Raw genomic sequence first — 17340 nt, 5'->3', positions numbered from 1 at the left:
TTGTAGATGCTCTCAGAGGTTGCTTCATGGAGCAGTTCATCAGGCATCTTCTGTGGGCGACAACAATGTGACAAAACTGCAGGCAAAGTCTGGACAGGTGAAGAGGGGAAGAGGACATGGCAAGTTCATGGTGAAGAGGGGAAGAACATAGTGTGCACGGGAGGAAGATATTACATAGGTGCCTTAAGCCTGTCATACTCTGTGCTCGTCCAAAAGTTGAGGAGGGATAGGTTTGGAGGAAGGTCCCTAGGAATACAGTGTGCTGTTGAGGCCTGTGGATAAGGAGGAGAGGAAGGGACTTAGCACTCTCCATCCTTGAGGCTGGTCACTCTCCCCTATTTATTGTTTCTAATCCTTCTAATCTTTACATGGCACCAGCTCACATCTTCTCTCTGTATACTCAGCAGGCTATTGCAGAAGGAGAGCAGCTATCGTGGCTCTCTGAGAAGAGACTCATGCAGCAACGGCTGGAATCTCTACAGCGAGCTGTTGCAAGATTGGAACATGAGAAAACTGAGCTGAAGCAACTCAATACTGAGCTCAGAAGGACTCTTGAGCAGGTAAAACTGGCTCTCATTGCCTCTGCAAATCTTAATGGTCCTCTGGAGCACACATGTTCCCACACACAGTGCTTTGCAGTCCACTTCTTGTATCCTTCTGTCTCCTACTTCCTTCTACGCACATGCACTTTCGTATTTTCTTTTTCATTCCTGCACACTGCTGCCTGCACAGATATATGTTCATTTGAGTATCCCCTCTCTTGCCCTAGTTTTCCCATACATACACATTTGCCTCTTCCTGATACTCTTGTGTCAGGAACTGTTTCCTCCTGCTCTTTCCCTTCCATAGTCTGTCTTGACTGCTTTTTGCCCTCAACTTTCACTGGTGAAATAACAATCACTGAACAGAAATCTCTTCCTTCACAATGATATCCAGAGGTCCTGTTGCTCCTTGTTTGGTGGCGGGTTTCTGTGACCTTTTCTCCTATCCAATGTGCAGGTGGAACGTGAACGGAGGAGACTGAAGAGGGATTATACTGGTCAGTCACTGCCAGATGCATGCAGGTTTTCTCTCTCTGAGTCTGACCAGGACAAGATACCTGCTTCTAAACAGGTCTGAACAGAATCTTACTTGATGGGAGGTGGATCTGACCACACAGAGAAACTATGGCAAATCCCAGTGGCAACAGCCCTCCCTAATAAATATAGACCATGGCCCTGACCAGACTAGAGACTAAAAAGAAACCATTGCATTTTCTTTGCAGGAGGAGGCTCATGCTCTCTGCAGACGATTAGCTGAGTTACAGAACCAGGTGAGGAGTAGGAAAGCCCTCATCAAAATCTGCTGTGGCTGCACTGGTGGGCACAATTTTGTATAACATTGCAGCATAAGTTTTGTTTAAATGGGTCCCATCTGTGAAGAAGGCGATGGAAATACCCAGTTAGCCACATCTGCTGTTCATGGCCAAGCAACACCATTCATCTAGGTCTAGTCTCTGACTTGCCTAATGGTCAGATGTGTTAAGTGGGGGGGGTTGAAAGGAATTCAGATAACTTGAACTCACCTGTATCTGGAGAATTGACTGAGAATGAACCCCTTGAGCCTCACTCATCCTGTTAACTCTTCCTATTTTCCCTTTGGTCAGTTAAAAGTGGAACTTGCATCATATCAGAGTTCCAAAGATCTGAGGCAGTGCCAGAACTTATAGCCTTCAGGCAATCATTAGTCCCATTTTGCTATTCTGTGATAATTATGGTCCCAATATTTGACTGAGAGGCCTAAGCACTGTAAGGGTGTTTGTTTCATCAGTGTAAGAATGTACATTCCAACTACTGAACCCTATTGCCTACTATGACGATTGTACTGGCCATATCAGAAGGTCTACAGACTTCTCTTCCGTATACTTTTATGGGTCAGGTACACCCTTGTCCCCCTGAAGATATGAATATTCACAGATGCTAAGGGCAAAATGCATATAATACTTACATAGGTACAGTACAAGATGATGTTTAGCTCTGCAACAATGAGAATACTGCTGAAGCCAGCAAGTTATCACCTGAGGACGTTTTTACCAGGAATCCTGGGTGTCTGAAGTTGTGTTACTACAGACAGCTAAATGAATCTCCTTCCCCTTGTGACTCTTGTGTTTTTACCTGCCCTGTGGACCTACTTCAGCAGGGAAGTGAAGGTGCTCTGATCAGAGAGTTGTCCTCAGTTGGCTGGTTAGTGCACTCCTGGCTCTGAGAAACAGGAACTGAAACACGGTCCCCCACTTCTTGGGAGATGTTCTAAGCAGCAGATAGCTACTTCTCCCGCTCATTTCTCTGAGTTACCTACCAAAGTGTGGGAGGGTTTTTCAGGCTTCAAAGCCCAGTTTCACAAAGGTGCCTTTGTTATTTCAGAGAGAATTTTTGATGTGTCCCTCTTTTCAGTGGACTGCTTCCCTAGCCTGTGTATATTGTTTGTTGTGAAGTCTTTTTTATATCTTACTTCTCTTGTGTGCTGCTGGCTTCTAATTCAGCACTGGAATCTTCAGTGAAACTAATTTCCCTTCTGGAGCTGGCTACCTAAGTTTCAGGTGCTACCATGCTAAATCCTTTTTTAGATCATCTGGTCCTAGATGTTTAGCAAATTAGAGTCCCACTTTTTTCTGTTTTGGCTTTATTTTGACAGGAGTTTTGCATTGTAATTCAAAGGTAACAGGTTCCATAAGCCATAAAAATCATGTGAGAATTGTTTCTATTATTTGCATTTGTCTGCCAGGAAAGAATATTTTCACGTTCTTAGCTTGAAGTTGGTGATTGCATTTCCATGTGGAATACAGCCATTGACAAAGGACGTAGAAGGTATCGTCCCTTTGAAAACAGAGTAAAACCTCTGACTTGAGCAGTTTTCCCCAGAACAGCAAAGCACTGTGAGTGCTGCTGCCCAGTATTAGCATCTGCTGCAAAGCAGGTGGAGGGCACCATGCCAGAGCTGCTGTGGCTGCTCTGCTCTACAAACCTAGCAAATGAGAGTAGCCTGGATCTGTCTCCCACCAAAAAGCTCAGAGAACACAACTCTATTTGTCAGCAGATAAAGAATTTGAGGATTTTCAAGGCTTCCTCAGTCCCTTAGAGCTCATTTTCCCTGACCTAGTTCATCAAACTGTTGATGCTGTAAAATGCTGTAAAGTTAGGAAAGATGTGTTTGCTCCTTTTGCATGTGCTAGCTGTAAAGTATTAGCTATATCGTAACAGAATGGTTCTTCAGTACCTGGCCCCTGAACAACCTGTGTTTTTTACTGTGTTTGAGTGACTAATAGTCCTGCTGAGGAAAAAGGATGTGGAACTAAAGTGTCAGTAGCACAAATCTCTCTTTTTGAAAAAAAAAGTTTGGTTACTAAATCCTGGCAGAAGATATCTCTTGCTTTAATATACATGTAATATCTCAGTGTTGTACATGTGTATGGTACACCAGAAAGAAACCTGAACTGACCACAATCTAAGTTCAATTCAATGTGACTTTGGGAACTTACTACTTCCCATTCAACAAGGACAAGGTGTTTGTCAGGGCTGGAATTAGAGGGCGCTTCTTCCTTGACAGCTGGTACCTTGGAACTAAAGATGATGGTAACAAGGTGGACTTGTCTGAGCTTAGCCTTTTGCTTCTTTCAGGTGTCCTTTCTGCAGAGGCAATTGGCACAAGAACGAAAATATAAACAGGACTATGTTGAGTGCTGTGCAAAGACCAGCCAGGAACTGTTAGACCTTCACCAAGAGCTGTCCTGCTCCTTAGCAGCTGTGGTCAGGGAGCCCAAAGCTGCTGTTCTGGAGGCAGAGACCCAGAAGCTGGATCGGTCTCTGAATCACAGCTTGACTCTAATACCTGTGGACCGTCAGTCTCCTGAGAGACAGCCACTGCATTCAACAGCGAGAGCAGCCAGGTGTGATGAGCTGAAGTGACCAGAGTACAGCAAAGGGCCTCAGCAGGAACAAAGTCAGAGACTTGCTGTAGCAGGTGAACCGTGGCAGGGGGATTTGATGAAAACATGAGTCCTGAGGTAAGACAAGTTCAGAGCACAGTGTTCACGGTAAGAGTTACCAAGCAGGAGCGCTTAAGGGGCAGACTGGGGCTAGCTTGTGTGGATGGGATCAGTCACAGGCCTGGAAAAGGGGGATAAACCTGAAGAACTGGTAAAATTGTCTTCTGACGTACTCCATGACAGCATGCTCCAACAGTTAGGTTATTCCTGTCAACTTACGTACTGTTTACAAAGACTTTTTGTCTGGTTTTATTTTTTCAATAAAGTTATTTCTCCAAAACAGTGCCTGTACCCTGACTTTTTTTTTTCCATCATGTTCTCTAAGTTCAGTACTTGGATCAATTTTTTGCATGCTGAACTTAGTGATGAGCTCATCCCTATTCTGTGGGCAGCAGAAAAATGGAGATATTTCCTCGATAGTTTCTTCTTTTTTGTACAGAAACAGATGCCCTGCCTTAGGAGTCAGCCCGCCGGCCGGGGCCGGGGCAGGAGCTGCCCGCGGGGCGGGGCCGGGGCGGGGAAAGAGCTGCCCGCGGGGCCGGGGCCGGGGCCGGGGCCGGGGCCGGGGCAGGAGCTGCCCGCGGGGCGGGGCCTGGGGCGGGGCCGGGGCGGGGAAGGAGCTGCCCGCGGGGCGGGGCCGGGGCGGGGAAGGAGCTGCCCGCGGGGCGGGGCCTGGGGCGGGGCGGAGCCGGGGAAGGAGCTGCCCGCGGGGCGGGGCCTGGGGCCGTGCCGGCCGCGGCGCCGGAAGGCGGCTTTGGTTCCGGGCCGCGCGGCGCCATGGACTCGCTGTGGCGGCTGAAGCGGTTCGATGCCTTCCCCAAGACCCTGGAAGACTTTCGGGTCAAGACGTGCGGCGGCGCGCTGGGTGAGGCGGCGGCGGGGCGGGGGGGTCGGGTCCTGGCGGCCGCGGCAGCGCGGCGCAGGCGGGGGCCGCCGGCCGGGCCGGGCCAGGCAGCGGCGGGGGCGGGGGCGGGCGGGCAGCTGGGACCCGCCGGACTCATCGCGCCTCTCGTCTCCCTCGGCAGTGACCGTGGTCAGCGGGCTCATCATGGTGCTGCTTTTCTTCTCGGAGCTGCAGTACTACCTCACCAAGGAGGTGAGTGGCGGGTGGCTGCGCCCTGCGCCGCGGCGGGGCACGGTCGATGGTGCGGCCGAGCCGGCCCGGGCCGCGGCTCTGCCTCCCGCTTCCTCCCCCGCCTTCCCTCGGAGCCCCGGGCCCGCGGGCGGCAGGTGCCTCCGCAGAGAGGCCGCCCCGGGCGCGGCGCCGGCTTTGCTGCAGCCCCCTGCCGCCCGGGCTGGAGACTCGCTTTGCTTTGCAAAAGCTGCCGCAAGTCCCCTGTAGGGCAGGGAGGAAAGAAAAGCAGCACCCTGAACCTCTTGCCTCTCGGCTTGAGCCGCAAGTGACCTACCCGAAGGGATGGCAGTGAGCGGATGCTTGGAGCTGGTGTGCGGCTGGGCCTGGCAGGATCCCTCTCCCCCCGAACCTTTGCAGAACCTCGCTCTCCTTCTGCCCGAGCTCCCGCTTCATGCGCCGCTGTTTTTCCCCCCACCTGGTAGCCTCGACAGACAACTGGGTTCTCTTTCTGGAAAAGCAACTTAAAGCAAAACTTGGCTTGTGACCTCTTGTGAATCTATAACAGAAGCAGGACAGGTTTTCTATATCTCTTCTTGCTGTCTCCATGGTCTTCAAACAGTGAATAGTTTAAAAAAAAAAAAAACTCAGTCACAGGCCTCTTTCCCCCAAAGCCCCAAATTTTAAGATCACCAAATGATTATCTTGCTGTTTAAAAGTAATACAAATGGTAAAATTTTAGCTAACGTTGGAAGTGGGGAGGGTACTGGCCTGAGCATCTCTCAAATCCCACATATTAAAAACCATAGTTCCTGAGCCAGACAAATCAAGGGAAAGAGGCCTTTTGATGTGTTTCCAAATGAAACAAGAATGTCTTTTTGTTTGTTCCTAGGTTCATCCTGAATTATATGTTGACAAATCAAGAGGAGATAAACTGAAGATCAATATAGATGTTGTCTTTCCACATATGCCTTGTGCTTGTGAGTGAAACTTCTGAGCGCTGGGGATAAGACACTTTTCATACTTGCTGAAGGCTCAGTGCACCTAGTGCTTCTGAGTGCTGTGCTGCAGCTTATGTCACGGACAATAAGGAATTTGTAATTCCTTGTGGTCGCATAGTGATTTCAGCGAGGCTCACAGGGTGCTTATCCCAGCACTACCAGTCTCACAGTATCACTTTTCTAGATTATAAGTGAGGGTAACATTATTTGTATGTATGGTGTTGTACTTTTCAAAAAGCTCAGTGATGCTGAAAAAGCTGACACAGTTTTTGCTTGTGACTCTGGATTTGACTGTATTGTAGTTGAAGAACTTCAGAGTCTCATTAGGAAGATACTTGACCGGGGACAACTTTTCCATGATTCTTGTACTTAGTTTTTGAATGTAATGCCAATGTCATGTGACAACCGTTTTCCAAAGTTTTTAAAATTGCAATGAGTATTAATAATCTGAATAGCTTTTATCTAAATTAAAAGTACTAAATTACTAAAGTTGCAGGATGAAGTGAGTGAAGATTTAATATTTTCAAATTTTGTTAAAATATCTGTTGCAAGTCTTACCATGTGTTACTGCTCTGCACAATATCTGAAAGTCTACTGACCTTCTGGCCTCTTTTTCTGTTGTAGTAATTTTTTAGGATAGTGTATTGGGCTCTAAAAGTAGTGAATCTGCCTTCCTTCTGACCACCCAAGTTATTACTGCTCTTTACCTTACTCACTTTTAAAGTGGAGTGGGAAGGCCAGAGAGATTGGAAGCCTCTTCCATTTTCTGCAGAGAAACTGTACATTTTATAAGAGAACACTTAGCCAGCAAGTGCCTTAAGGTACGTTGGTACCAGGACAAGACTACAGACCTGAATCTTCTTTGTGAAAAGGGTTCACAAGGAAATGCGCTGATGTTGAAGCGGGCGGAAGGAGTGAGGGGATAAAGGTAGGAAGGCAGCTTTCAAGTAGTTTGAAGTTTAACTTCTGGACTGATGTTTGTACAAATGGTTATGGGGTTTGGGGTCTTTTTTGTTTTTCTGTTTCTTTTTGCCTAAGTATATTACCCTTAAGGTAATGATTTCTGTGGCAGTTGGAAACAGTCCTTCCTGTACACCAAACCAACCCTCATATTTGGAGGGGTCATTAAGGATGCAGGTGTCATGTATTTTGTTTCCTGTAAGGCTCTTGGCCCAAACTGTGCATAATCTTTCAGTTTGGCACATTCTTCTCTCTCTTGCTAAAAGATTCTGTATTTGCACTGATTGAATGCTTCCTCAGACTGCCACAGGCCATAAAAAATGTGCTTTTATAAATCACTTTGCTTGCTTGCTGGTTTCAGATTTGAGCATTGATGCAATGGACGTAGCAGGAGAACAGCAATTGGACGTAGAGCACAATCTGTTTAAACAGCGTTTGGATAAAGATGGCAATCGTGTGACTCCTGAGGCTGAAAGACATGGTAATATACTATTCCACCTTTCTTGGATGGATGCTCTAGTGGTTTTTCCATCACTCTGTGCCTCTTTTGATTTCCACAGGAACAAGTGACAGCTGAAGAGTGTTTAAATACTATAAACTATAAACTCTTGAAAGAAGAGTTTATAGCATCCAAGTCTTTTAACTGGCAGATCAGGCAAACTCCTATTACACTTGCTGCTTTTGCAAGGTAAATCTTTGCCTACTCACTCTGAAATTATGACAAGAAGTCACAGAGGCACTTCAGGAGTAAAACATCAGAGTTAGTGGTCCTTTATTACTAGAAGTCATGCAGCTTTTCTGTCAAAACTTGAGTTTGGTCATTTCTTTACATTACAATGGGCTGACAAAATGAAGCAACCTGGTTAGAGGAAAGAAAGCATCTCTCCAGGGAAGGCTCCAGAGACTCAACACTTAAGCCTATGCTTACACCTTACTTTATTTCATATGTGTTAATAAATATCTGATAAATATATTTAATTACCTCATCAGTTACAAGTTGTAATAAGTATTCCTTGGCTGTACAAACTCCTTACCTCCGTTTTTGCATACTGTGATTCATCCTTGTACTAGACTACAAAACAGAAACAATTCTGAAAAATGGTATTGTAATCTAACAAAGATACTGTCCTAATTTTTTGTTTTCCTTTCCAAAATGTGAGGTCCTTATTACCTTTTCTGGGAGATAGTATAGTTCTGTATATCGGCACACAGTGAACTTGATGACTTGTATCATTCAGATCTAACTTCTGTTTTTGAAGTTGAAAAGATAAGCTAAGCAAAGGACTACACAATCCCTAGGTATGATGATTTCTCCAGTTAACATGTGAATGTGGGGAAAGTAGTGCTGTTATTGTGTCACTTAGCAGCCTTTCTGTATTCAGAGGTTATGAAATTACACATTAAATGTGTTAGGAGCAAAAACAGCTTTTCTGCATCTAATTCTCTGCTAACATTTTGCCTCCTGCCTTACATGTATTACCAGTCTCCATCTGGCTTACTACATTGAGCTTGTTGCTCTGATTCCTTATATAATCAATGCAGAGAAAGAGGAACTTCTAGAAGCAACTCATTTTACCTACCTACCCACCCACCCCACCCCCCCCAAAAAAAGGCATTTTTTAAAACAGGTCAGATGCATTGCATGCAGCAAGTAGTTTCCTCTTTACTGACTGGAAAAAGTAAACATGACTAGTTCAGGTGGAAATGTTTACTCCCCATGTTGTAAGTTAGATCAGAAGAATCCACCTGTCTTCATTAAATTGTATGGTTATCAGTTTCTTTTAGTAACATTGCCATTCAGTCAGTTATTTAAATCACAGCTATAATAATAGTCATCTTCAGTTTAGCAAAATATATGCAAAGTTTAATAATATCTGGATGCTGTTCCTACTATTTTATTCCTAAAATAATCAATAACTACAAAATTTCATGACTCCTGTGATAGGTTGCATTCTGTGCTTAGATATATTCTTATTCATTTATATAGAATGATCATAAGCGGTTGACTTCTTTATTGGTGGTTCTTATAATTTCCTTCCTTCTAACCTCAGACAAAATTTTGCAGTTTGATATGTCTTATATGCATGCAAATTGACCATGTTAAGAGCAAGAAATTGCATGTGGGTTTTTATGCACTGCAGTTTCTTTCTAGTATCTAAACTGTGTGTGTATTACCTTTGGATGCTGTCTTTGAGACAACTCATTTGACAGTTAATAGCTACATTAAAAGAGATTGTTATTGGGTAATACATCTTGAAAGACACTATGCAATGGTAGATGTGCAACGGTAGATATTCTTGTTCAAATTCAAAAGATGTTCGAATTTGACAACATGTAACAATTGTGAAGCTATATTTCCTGAGAGTAACTTTTAGTGTAATTACAAGTATAGGATGAAAAGCAATACCCACTGTGTAAATAATGAATCCTTAATTGCACTTTCCGATTACTTTAAATGTTGTAAGCTTTAGAAAAGAAGTGCCACACAATCGTTTAATTTATAACGGGTATTTATTTTCCTAAAAGTGTTTATTTGCTTGATCATAACTACAATAAACTATTTGATTAAAGAAATAAGAGGTAAGGTTAGTAATTGATTTCATACATATTTCATGCATTCTAATTTTTCATTAAAATACTTTTTCTGTGGCTAATATGAAATACACACATACTTAATATTCACTTCATTCACCTGCTCTATATTTCTCAGTCTCAATAAACAAGTCTCTAATAAAGTTTAATCCCCTCAGCAGTATCTGGCCGTATATCATATTCCCCTCCTGGGAGTTATTTATCCATGGAGCCATCTTTTCAGGGCTTATATAGGGTAGTGCTGAAGTGCCATAGAGGACTTGTATAATCCAAGAGAGTTTCTCTGGACATGTTCCCCTCAGGATTCCTGGGGTGAAACAGCCTGGTTCTAAGGGAGCCCTCTGTTATGAAGACCTTTGCTCTTTCAATATTTTTGAAAAAAATTAAATGAAATTTAAGACACAGACTTCCTTGGCTTGCTTATTCCTAACTCCAAAATTTACAGACTTTTAGTATTTGTTTTGGTTCTTAGTAAAAGAAAATCCTGTTTGAGTTTTCTGTAGGAATCTCCTGCCCTTCTGCATGTTTAATCTGTCATCAGCCCTCATCTTCTCTGCTACAAGTCCATCTTTTTCCTGGCGATCTTCAGCCTTCTGCACACAAGAACGTAAGACTGTGTGCACGTTCAGGCCCTAACCATACTGAGATGGTACATTCGACATGCCTGGGGTGCAGACATTGGCAGAATTGTTAAGTCACTAAGAAGACAGAAGTTCCCTCGAGCTTTCTAGTGAGCAGTTGTTAATGTGTGTGTGCCCATTGCCAGTGTTGTAATCTTGGAGGACTCGGTGTCAATGTTCTGGTCAGGAGTCTCCTGCTCTCATCTTACTTTGCAAAGAAACAGACTCAGCTTTGTTTGTTGTTAGCACAGCACAGCCCCTAACACGCTTGTTCCAGCAGATGCATGTGTATAACCTGTGGAAAGGCACAGAATATTCTTTAAGCCAATGCTTATGTGGTTTCTGACTTTCCTTTTATACAGCAGTCAAAACAACCAACCTCAGCAGGAACACAACACTCCCCCCTTTCTTAGCATGCCGATGTTGAACCCTTCTAAGCCTAATGCAGCCATCTTCCCTATGCATCTCGGGACAGGATTATGCATCATGCACTGTTGTCTTGACTACATTTGACAACAATTTCAAATTTTGTTTACATAAGGAGTCCCGTATCAGTCACAATTTACTGATCAGGTCTATTTTAGACAATGTTTTAACAAAGCCTTTATGTGAGTAATGTACTGACCAGTGCTCCAGCAAAGCTCACAGGTAACCAATTCTTTCTATGGTGGATATTCTTGAGATGACAGATACCACTCTGATGCTTGGTCTTGCTTCTCACCTTAGCAGGCTCTATGCATACTATTTCAAATGGGCTTTTGATGCAGGGCCCAGCTTTGGATTCAAAATCTTTGCATTCATGTGTAGAACAGCCACTGGCATAGAACAAAACAAATCAGAAGTACACCATACTGTTTCTAGACATGCCTCATCACTTTGAATCCAATTTTGTTTTAGAGCTGGGAAAAGAAGAAGAAAAAGTGTTTGATCCAAATTCTTTGGATGCTGATCGTTGTGAGAGCTGTTATGGGGCCGAGTCAGAGGACATTCGGTAACCTTTATACCTTTCTTTGTGCATATACATATCTTCTTACCACTCAAATTAATACCATTATGTTGCATGCTCATTTCTTTTCAGAATTTCTACGAAGGTCCATGGAATTAAATCCTGGGCATGTGTGTTCAGAGTATTCTGAAAACTATTGTGTTTGTAGGTGTGTCTTTTGAAGATATAATTGGTGAGCTGCCCTCATGATTGTTAGGGATGTGCAGAGTTAAGTTGTCTAGTTTGTCTGCATCCTTACTTAAGCTCATGTGAAACTGCACTACCTTTTCAGTAGCACAAAGATTATATCTCGGCAAACTGTATCTTTTCTGGAATTACTTGATATCGGAGGGGAGTAGTGTAATTTATTTCACCATTAAGTGGACTGTTTTGAATAAGATGTGGCTATGGCCCTGCTTTCTCACTTCTGCTGCAGGCCTTGCATTCTTAGGTGAACAAAGGTTGGGCATCCACTGCTCGCACAGCCAACTGGAGTCATTTGGGGTTTCTCCTTCCTCCCACCTGCAAGGTCCTATAGGAATGGGTCCATCTTTGGTCCATAGGTTCTGGACTGTCATTCACTATTATTGTCTATTTAATAGTTTTGTTTGTCCCATCTGTCAAGTCACACCCTTCCCTAGAGATGTTTCCACCTTGAGGGATTCATGATTCCACCCTTCAGCTTTTTCTTCTATCCAACAAAACATGAAACCAGTAAAGAAAACAGTGATTTTTTCTGATGACGAAGATATTATCCAGAGGTAGAAAAGTAATGGAAAGAGTTCCCCATTAACCCTTCCTCCAATTTTGGCTGCCTTGGCCTAAAAAATGAAGAGTGGGAATTTAAACAGGCAGACACTTTGTTCACACTGGGAAATTATAAACTAGTCAGAACTGTTGGACACTGATAGCATCTTTGTAGGAAATTTCTTTGTAAAGGAGTGACATGGCTGTGTGGACAGACAAAGCCCTTTTCAGACTCAAGAACAGTATTAAAATAGCTTGTGTCCTTGTGTCAGAATCTCAAGAAGTAGTTCAAAAATCTTGAGCTCCTTCAGAAGCATTAGGCCAACCTTCAAGGTCCAATCGCTGATATTTGCGTTATTGCTTTGTGGAATAAAAATCCACCAAGGATTCATGTCCTGAGCAGGAGAATTTTTTTGTAGTGATAAAGATAGTAAGATGGTGTTTGTGCTTTTGCAGATGTTGTAATACTTGTGACGATGTCAGAGAAGCATACAGGCGACGAGGCTGGGCCTTCAAGAACCCGGATACCATAGAGCAATGCAAGAGGGAAGGGTTTAGCCAGAAAATGCAAGAGCAGAAGAATGAGGGCTGCCAAGTGTATGGTTTCCTAGAGGTCAACAAGGTGAGAGATGGGTTTTGCTTTAAACCTGCTGTGTGCTAGTGATGACTTTGAAAAGGCAGAGTCTGAGTGTTCCTTTCCTTTTCCAGCCTTAAGTGTTCACAGTACTGTAATATAAGTGCCCCTGAGTTCCAAAAAGCAGTTGTGTCCATAAAGGGGTGCAGTAGGAGAGTCAAGAAAAGCAGTGGAAACAGAAAATTCTCTGTGTTTCACTGAGTGGACTGATAGGAAGCACAGGCCTAGAGAAGCTTTTTCCTACCATCTAGCAAGTCCTGTTGTATAGGTTTCTGGAGAAGGAGAGGCACTTCTTTGATGTTGAATTGTCCCACCTGTCTTTTTAGTCTTAAAACAGAGACATTGTTGGAGATATCAGTAATCAACAACTTGCCAGCAGTCATGCTGAATAGAGTGAAATGTTACCTTCTTTAGAAAACCAATGGAGGAAAGACTACTGGAGATGATTGTCAAAGCTGAAAATGGTCAGAGACAGTGCAAGGTTGGGGATTCATTTGCTTGCCTGTGTTGTGCAACTGGTGCGTGAAAATTAGGTACTAGATACACCAAGTAGCTATATAACTAACCTGTCATGTGGAGAGTTACCTAACCCAGAAGAGTTGGACATGCAGATTACATACCCAAATACATTCTAGAAGTCAGGCCAATTTTTTCTTAACCTAACTCTTTGGGGTTTTTTATCTTCTTGTACCCTTTCTGGAGACTGCATTCTTCATTTCTGGAGTATAAATCTTTTGCTCTCTGAGCTAGGCTTTGTGGTTTGAGTGCCATCTTGGGTACCAAACAATTATGGAGGCATTTATCGCAAAATGTGGTGAGCAAGGAAGATTCACAAGTATATCGTCTGCTGATATTGTCACCTGTGAAAGTGACTTGCTTGCTATATATCTTGTTTAAAAAAAAAAAAAATTAAGCTCAAGCACCAGTATTGCTGCTTTATTTTATAGATTCAGACCTTTTAATGAAAGATGACTATCTCCTGCAGGTAGCTGGAAATTTTCACTTTGCACCAGGAAAAAGTTTTCAGCAGTCTCATGTACATGGTAAAGTATTTTCTTTTTCTATTTATTGTAACCTTTTAGCTTCAAAGTGTATCTGTGCTTTCCCTTTGACTATCTCTGCATTGCCACCCATAATAAAAACAGCACTGCTTTAGTAGGGAGAACTTTGTTGAAGTTTTGTTATAGAAGTTGAGAACCATCATGAACAAATAGAAAAGTGTTTTCTGGAGGTACTGCCACAGGGGTTTGGAGGAACTTGGAAGAGAATGAGACACTGCCCACAAATAGTCTCACTTGTTCCATAAAACTTTGCTGCTCTGCTGTAAAACAGTCTCAAGTAAGGTGTTCAGTCCAGGACCTGAATATGAATATCTCTGGAAGAGATATTTTAGAGAATATCTCAGGAGAATTTTAAAGCAATTCAGTACTTTTAAAACAAATTTAAGTTGTGAAGGGCTTTCTCAAGTATATATAAATGCAAAGTGACCAGATGAGTAGTGGTAGTTAGTTTATGCCTTCTGTCTTTAACAGGAACTTGATTGGATATATTTATGTGGTTTAATGAAACATTTGCAGTTCCTTTGATCAAATTTTTGAAGCATGAAATTTGTAGTAAAGGTTTCACAAAGAACTTTAATTTTAGCCTGATTTCCCCTTCCCATCATTGTCTGTAGTGTAACCTGTATTGCTGAGGTAAAGATCATGGGGAGAATGTGTTTTGTTAGAGTAATTGATGTATTTGGAAAAAAACAAGCAAGCTTTTGAGCACAGTTTTTGCAGATGAAATGAATCACTTTTGTGCAGAAATCTTGTCTGTTTTTTCCAACAATGTAAGTTAGTCTAAAAAAAAAATCACTTCTTCCTGCAGAACTTGTTTTTTATGCTTAAACTATCATGGCAACAGCAGCCTTACCACAGCCAGTATTTACAACTCTACAGCATATATCTATTTAATGAGAAGTATCTCTCCATTACATCTTTTCTCTATAATAGGCATGAATGCAAACTGGTTGTCCTGAGAGCAAAGTACTCTGTGGTGTGTGTACCCCAGAGGAGTGCGTAAGGTCAGGATAGCTCCCTAATTGCATGTGCCCCGGAAGTCTTGGATCTACTGAACTGAAAAAATATGGGCTATGCAGAGAAAGTACAACTGAAAACTGCGAACTTTTCAGAGGCGGAGTTATGAGTATTGGTGGTTTTGAGTGCAATGAAAAGGAGTAGGAGATCACAGAATCACAGAATGGTTGAGGTTGGAAGGGACCTCTGGAGATCATCTAAGTCCAACCCCCCTGCTCAAGCAGGGTCACCTAGAGCGCATTGCACAGGGCACTGTCCAGACAGCTTTTGAATATCTCCCAGGATGGAGACTCCACCACCTCTCTGGGCAACCTGTTCCAGTACCCTGTCACCCTCACAGTAAAGAAGTTTTTTCTCATATTCAGAGGGACCTTTCTGTGTATCAGTTTGTGCCCGTTGCCTCTCATCCTATTGCTGGGCACCACTGAAAAGAGTCTGGCCCCATCCTCTTCACACCCTCCCTTCAGATACTTGTACACGTTGGTAAAATCCCCCCTCAGCTTTCTCTTCTCCAGACTCAACAGTCCCAGCTCTCTCAGCCTTTCCTCATAAGAGAGATGCTCCAGTCCCCTAATCATCTTCGTAGCCCTATGCTGGACTCGTTCCAGTAGCTCCGTGTCTCTTTTGTACTGGGGATTCCAGAATGGGACACAGCACTCCAGATGTGGCCTGATGATGATACGGGTAGACATACCCTCTGCTTTGTGGGAATTCTTTCATATTAAATAACAAGAAAAAAAGACCCTTAATACTTTTCTTAATGTGCAACTTTTTTCAGCTCATGGAATTTCCTGAGTCTGTAACAGTCTATGGAGAGTCCTCAGTGGCTCTCTTTCAGGTACTTTTCCCATCTTGCCATGATCCCATATAAACTTTTTGCATTTACAACACCCTTTTGCAAGGAGTTCAACAGGTCTGTTCTGCTGTAAGAAAAAACACCTCCTCTCATTTGCTTGCAGCCTGGCTGCCACTAGCTTATTTTGATGAACCTTGTTCTTCCATTGGAAAAGACGGTGAATGATCCCTGCCCGCTCTCTCCCCGCCAGGCAGGATGTCGTGGATCTTTCCTGGGCCACCCTATAGGTCACATCTTTCCCCAGCTGAAGAGTCCCAGCCTACTCAGCTGGTCCTTTGTGGAAGCCCTTCAGCCTCTGAGCTTCCTTGCTGCCTTTCTCTGAACCTCTTCTAGTTCTCCTATTTCCGGAAGTGCCAGAACTGCACCCAGAATTAGGATCCAGACTAATGTTGTAGGCAGTAGCATGATGATGTTCTCCCTTTTCTTCTCTTACTTTCCTAATAATTCCCAGCATTTGGTTTCTGTTATTTCAACCTGTTACTGGGCAAGGCTTTCATGGCACCATCAAGCAGGGTCCCACTGTATCCCCACTTTGAGAGAAATGAGCTGCTCAGAGCCTGTCATTTTATATATGAATCTGAGACTGTTTTCACCCTCAGTATAACCTTTCTTCGTAATCCTTTTCTTTTTATATATCTTACAGACAGAGGTTTTATGTTTTCCTTTAATACCTGATAAAAACTTTGACTAGTGTTGGTCAGAGGACAGAGCTCTGAGAGCTCCCCTGGAAATATCTTTTTTTGATGATAATTCCACTGTTAGAACTTCTGTGTGTGTGATTTTTAATCCATTTAATAAGGTCTGCATTAATGTTCAGTCCTATTAATATGCTTAATAAACTGTCATGCAGGATAAAGCTGCATGCGTAAGAAAAGTTTGAATATTCCAAGATAATATCATAAACCACATTAACAATCCAATAAAATAATAATTTTGCTAGACCTATTTGATACAAAACTGTGATGGCTGACAGTATTCCTGCTACTATGTTGTATTCCCTACTAATTCAGATAGGGGATTAACAAGAATGTCAGTACTATGGAAAGTTCATTCACTGTGCAACTTTCTTTGCCTCACTTTAGAGTGGTTATACCACATCTGTGCAAGTGATGGTTAGACCTGAATCTGTCCTTTTTTTTTTTTTTGGTGCTATTCAGATATTGAAGCTGGGAGACCAGCTTTTCAGTTTCTTGTGCTGGTACTCTCTTCTTACCCTGAGGACTACTCTTGTTTAATAGATCTCCAGAAATGGGAACCTGCACAGACATCTTCATGACAAAGCAAAGGGTCCTATTCAGAAGCACTTAGTAAATATGATCATAAATGTAATTCTGGTCTGAGCTTTTCAATTTATGTCATGTGGTTGCTATTATCATCTTCAAAACTGTAATTTCTCTCTTGGGTAGAAGCAAGTTGAAATTGCTTTTTTCAGAAAATAGAATAAGAAGTAACACAAGGCATAGAGCTAACACACATGCAGGGCCAGCACTGAATAAGGTGCTGTTTGATACCTGTTTAGTTATGTTAGCTTTGTGTGTAGCTCAATCTTTATGTCCTTTTATTTTAATAGACAAAGTCCAGAAGAAGTCTTACTTTTTCAAGGATGATTCATTCCTTGTTTCGACTTCCTTTTTCATACACTGTTCTCTCTCCTTGCCTGTATTTTTGTTCTCGCATACTCATACCTTGTCCCCAGAAATCATTTGCCTGAACTAATACTTTCATGTGCCTGAAGGAACTAGAAACACTGGAAATGCTGAAAAACAAAAGC

At 42.8% G+C, this 17340-nt stretch overlaps 2 protein-coding genes across 7 annotated transcripts in view; both read left to right on the top strand.

The window, feature by feature from the left end:
* CEP250 (centrosomal protein 250) overlaps positions 1-4306 on the top strand; it is a 37901-nt gene extending 33595 nt beyond the window's left edge. For 3 of the 5 annotated variants that reach the window (XM_067307937.1, XM_067307935.1, XM_067307936.1), the window contains 4 exons: positions 405-560; positions 1000-1113; positions 1265-1312; positions 3657-4306. In XM_067307937.1, the coding sequence (XP_067164038.1) occupies positions 405-560; positions 1000-1113; positions 1265-1312; positions 3657-3944 (606 nt within the window). In that variant the 3' untranslated portion in view covers positions 3945-4306. The remainder of the gene's footprint in view (positions 1-404; positions 561-999; positions 1114-1264; positions 1313-3656) is intronic. The other 2 variants (XM_067307938.1, XM_067307939.1) reach the window with 2 other exon arrangements.
* Positions 4307-4753: 447 nt separating this feature from the next.
* ERGIC3 (ERGIC and golgi 3) overlaps positions 4754-17340 on the top strand; it is a 30586-nt gene continuing 17999 nt past the window's right edge. For both annotated transcript variants that reach the window (XR_010885975.1, XM_067307494.1), the window contains exons 1-7: positions 4754-4889; positions 5050-5120; positions 5989-6076; positions 7419-7538; positions 11167-11260; positions 12458-12623; positions 13621-13678. Coding sequence is in view for 1 of the 2 variants with exons in the window: in XM_067307494.1 (XP_067163595.1) it covers positions 4802-4889; positions 5050-5120; positions 5989-6076; positions 7419-7538; positions 11167-11260; positions 12458-12623; positions 13621-13678 (685 nt within the window). In the remaining variant the exon portion in view is untranslated. The remainder of the gene's footprint in view (positions 4890-5049; positions 5121-5988; positions 6077-7418; positions 7539-11166; positions 11261-12457; positions 12624-13620; positions 13679-17340) is intronic.

This window comes from Apteryx mantelli, chromosome 18, assembly GCF_036417845.1.
Source record: "Apteryx mantelli isolate bAptMan1 chromosome 18, bAptMan1.hap1, whole genome shotgun sequence".
Lineage (NCBI taxonomy): Eukaryota > Metazoa > Chordata > Aves > Apterygiformes > Apterygidae > Apteryx > Apteryx mantelli.
The sequence above is the reverse complement of the archived record's forward strand: the minus strand, read 5'-3'. Positions and strand labels throughout refer to the sequence as shown.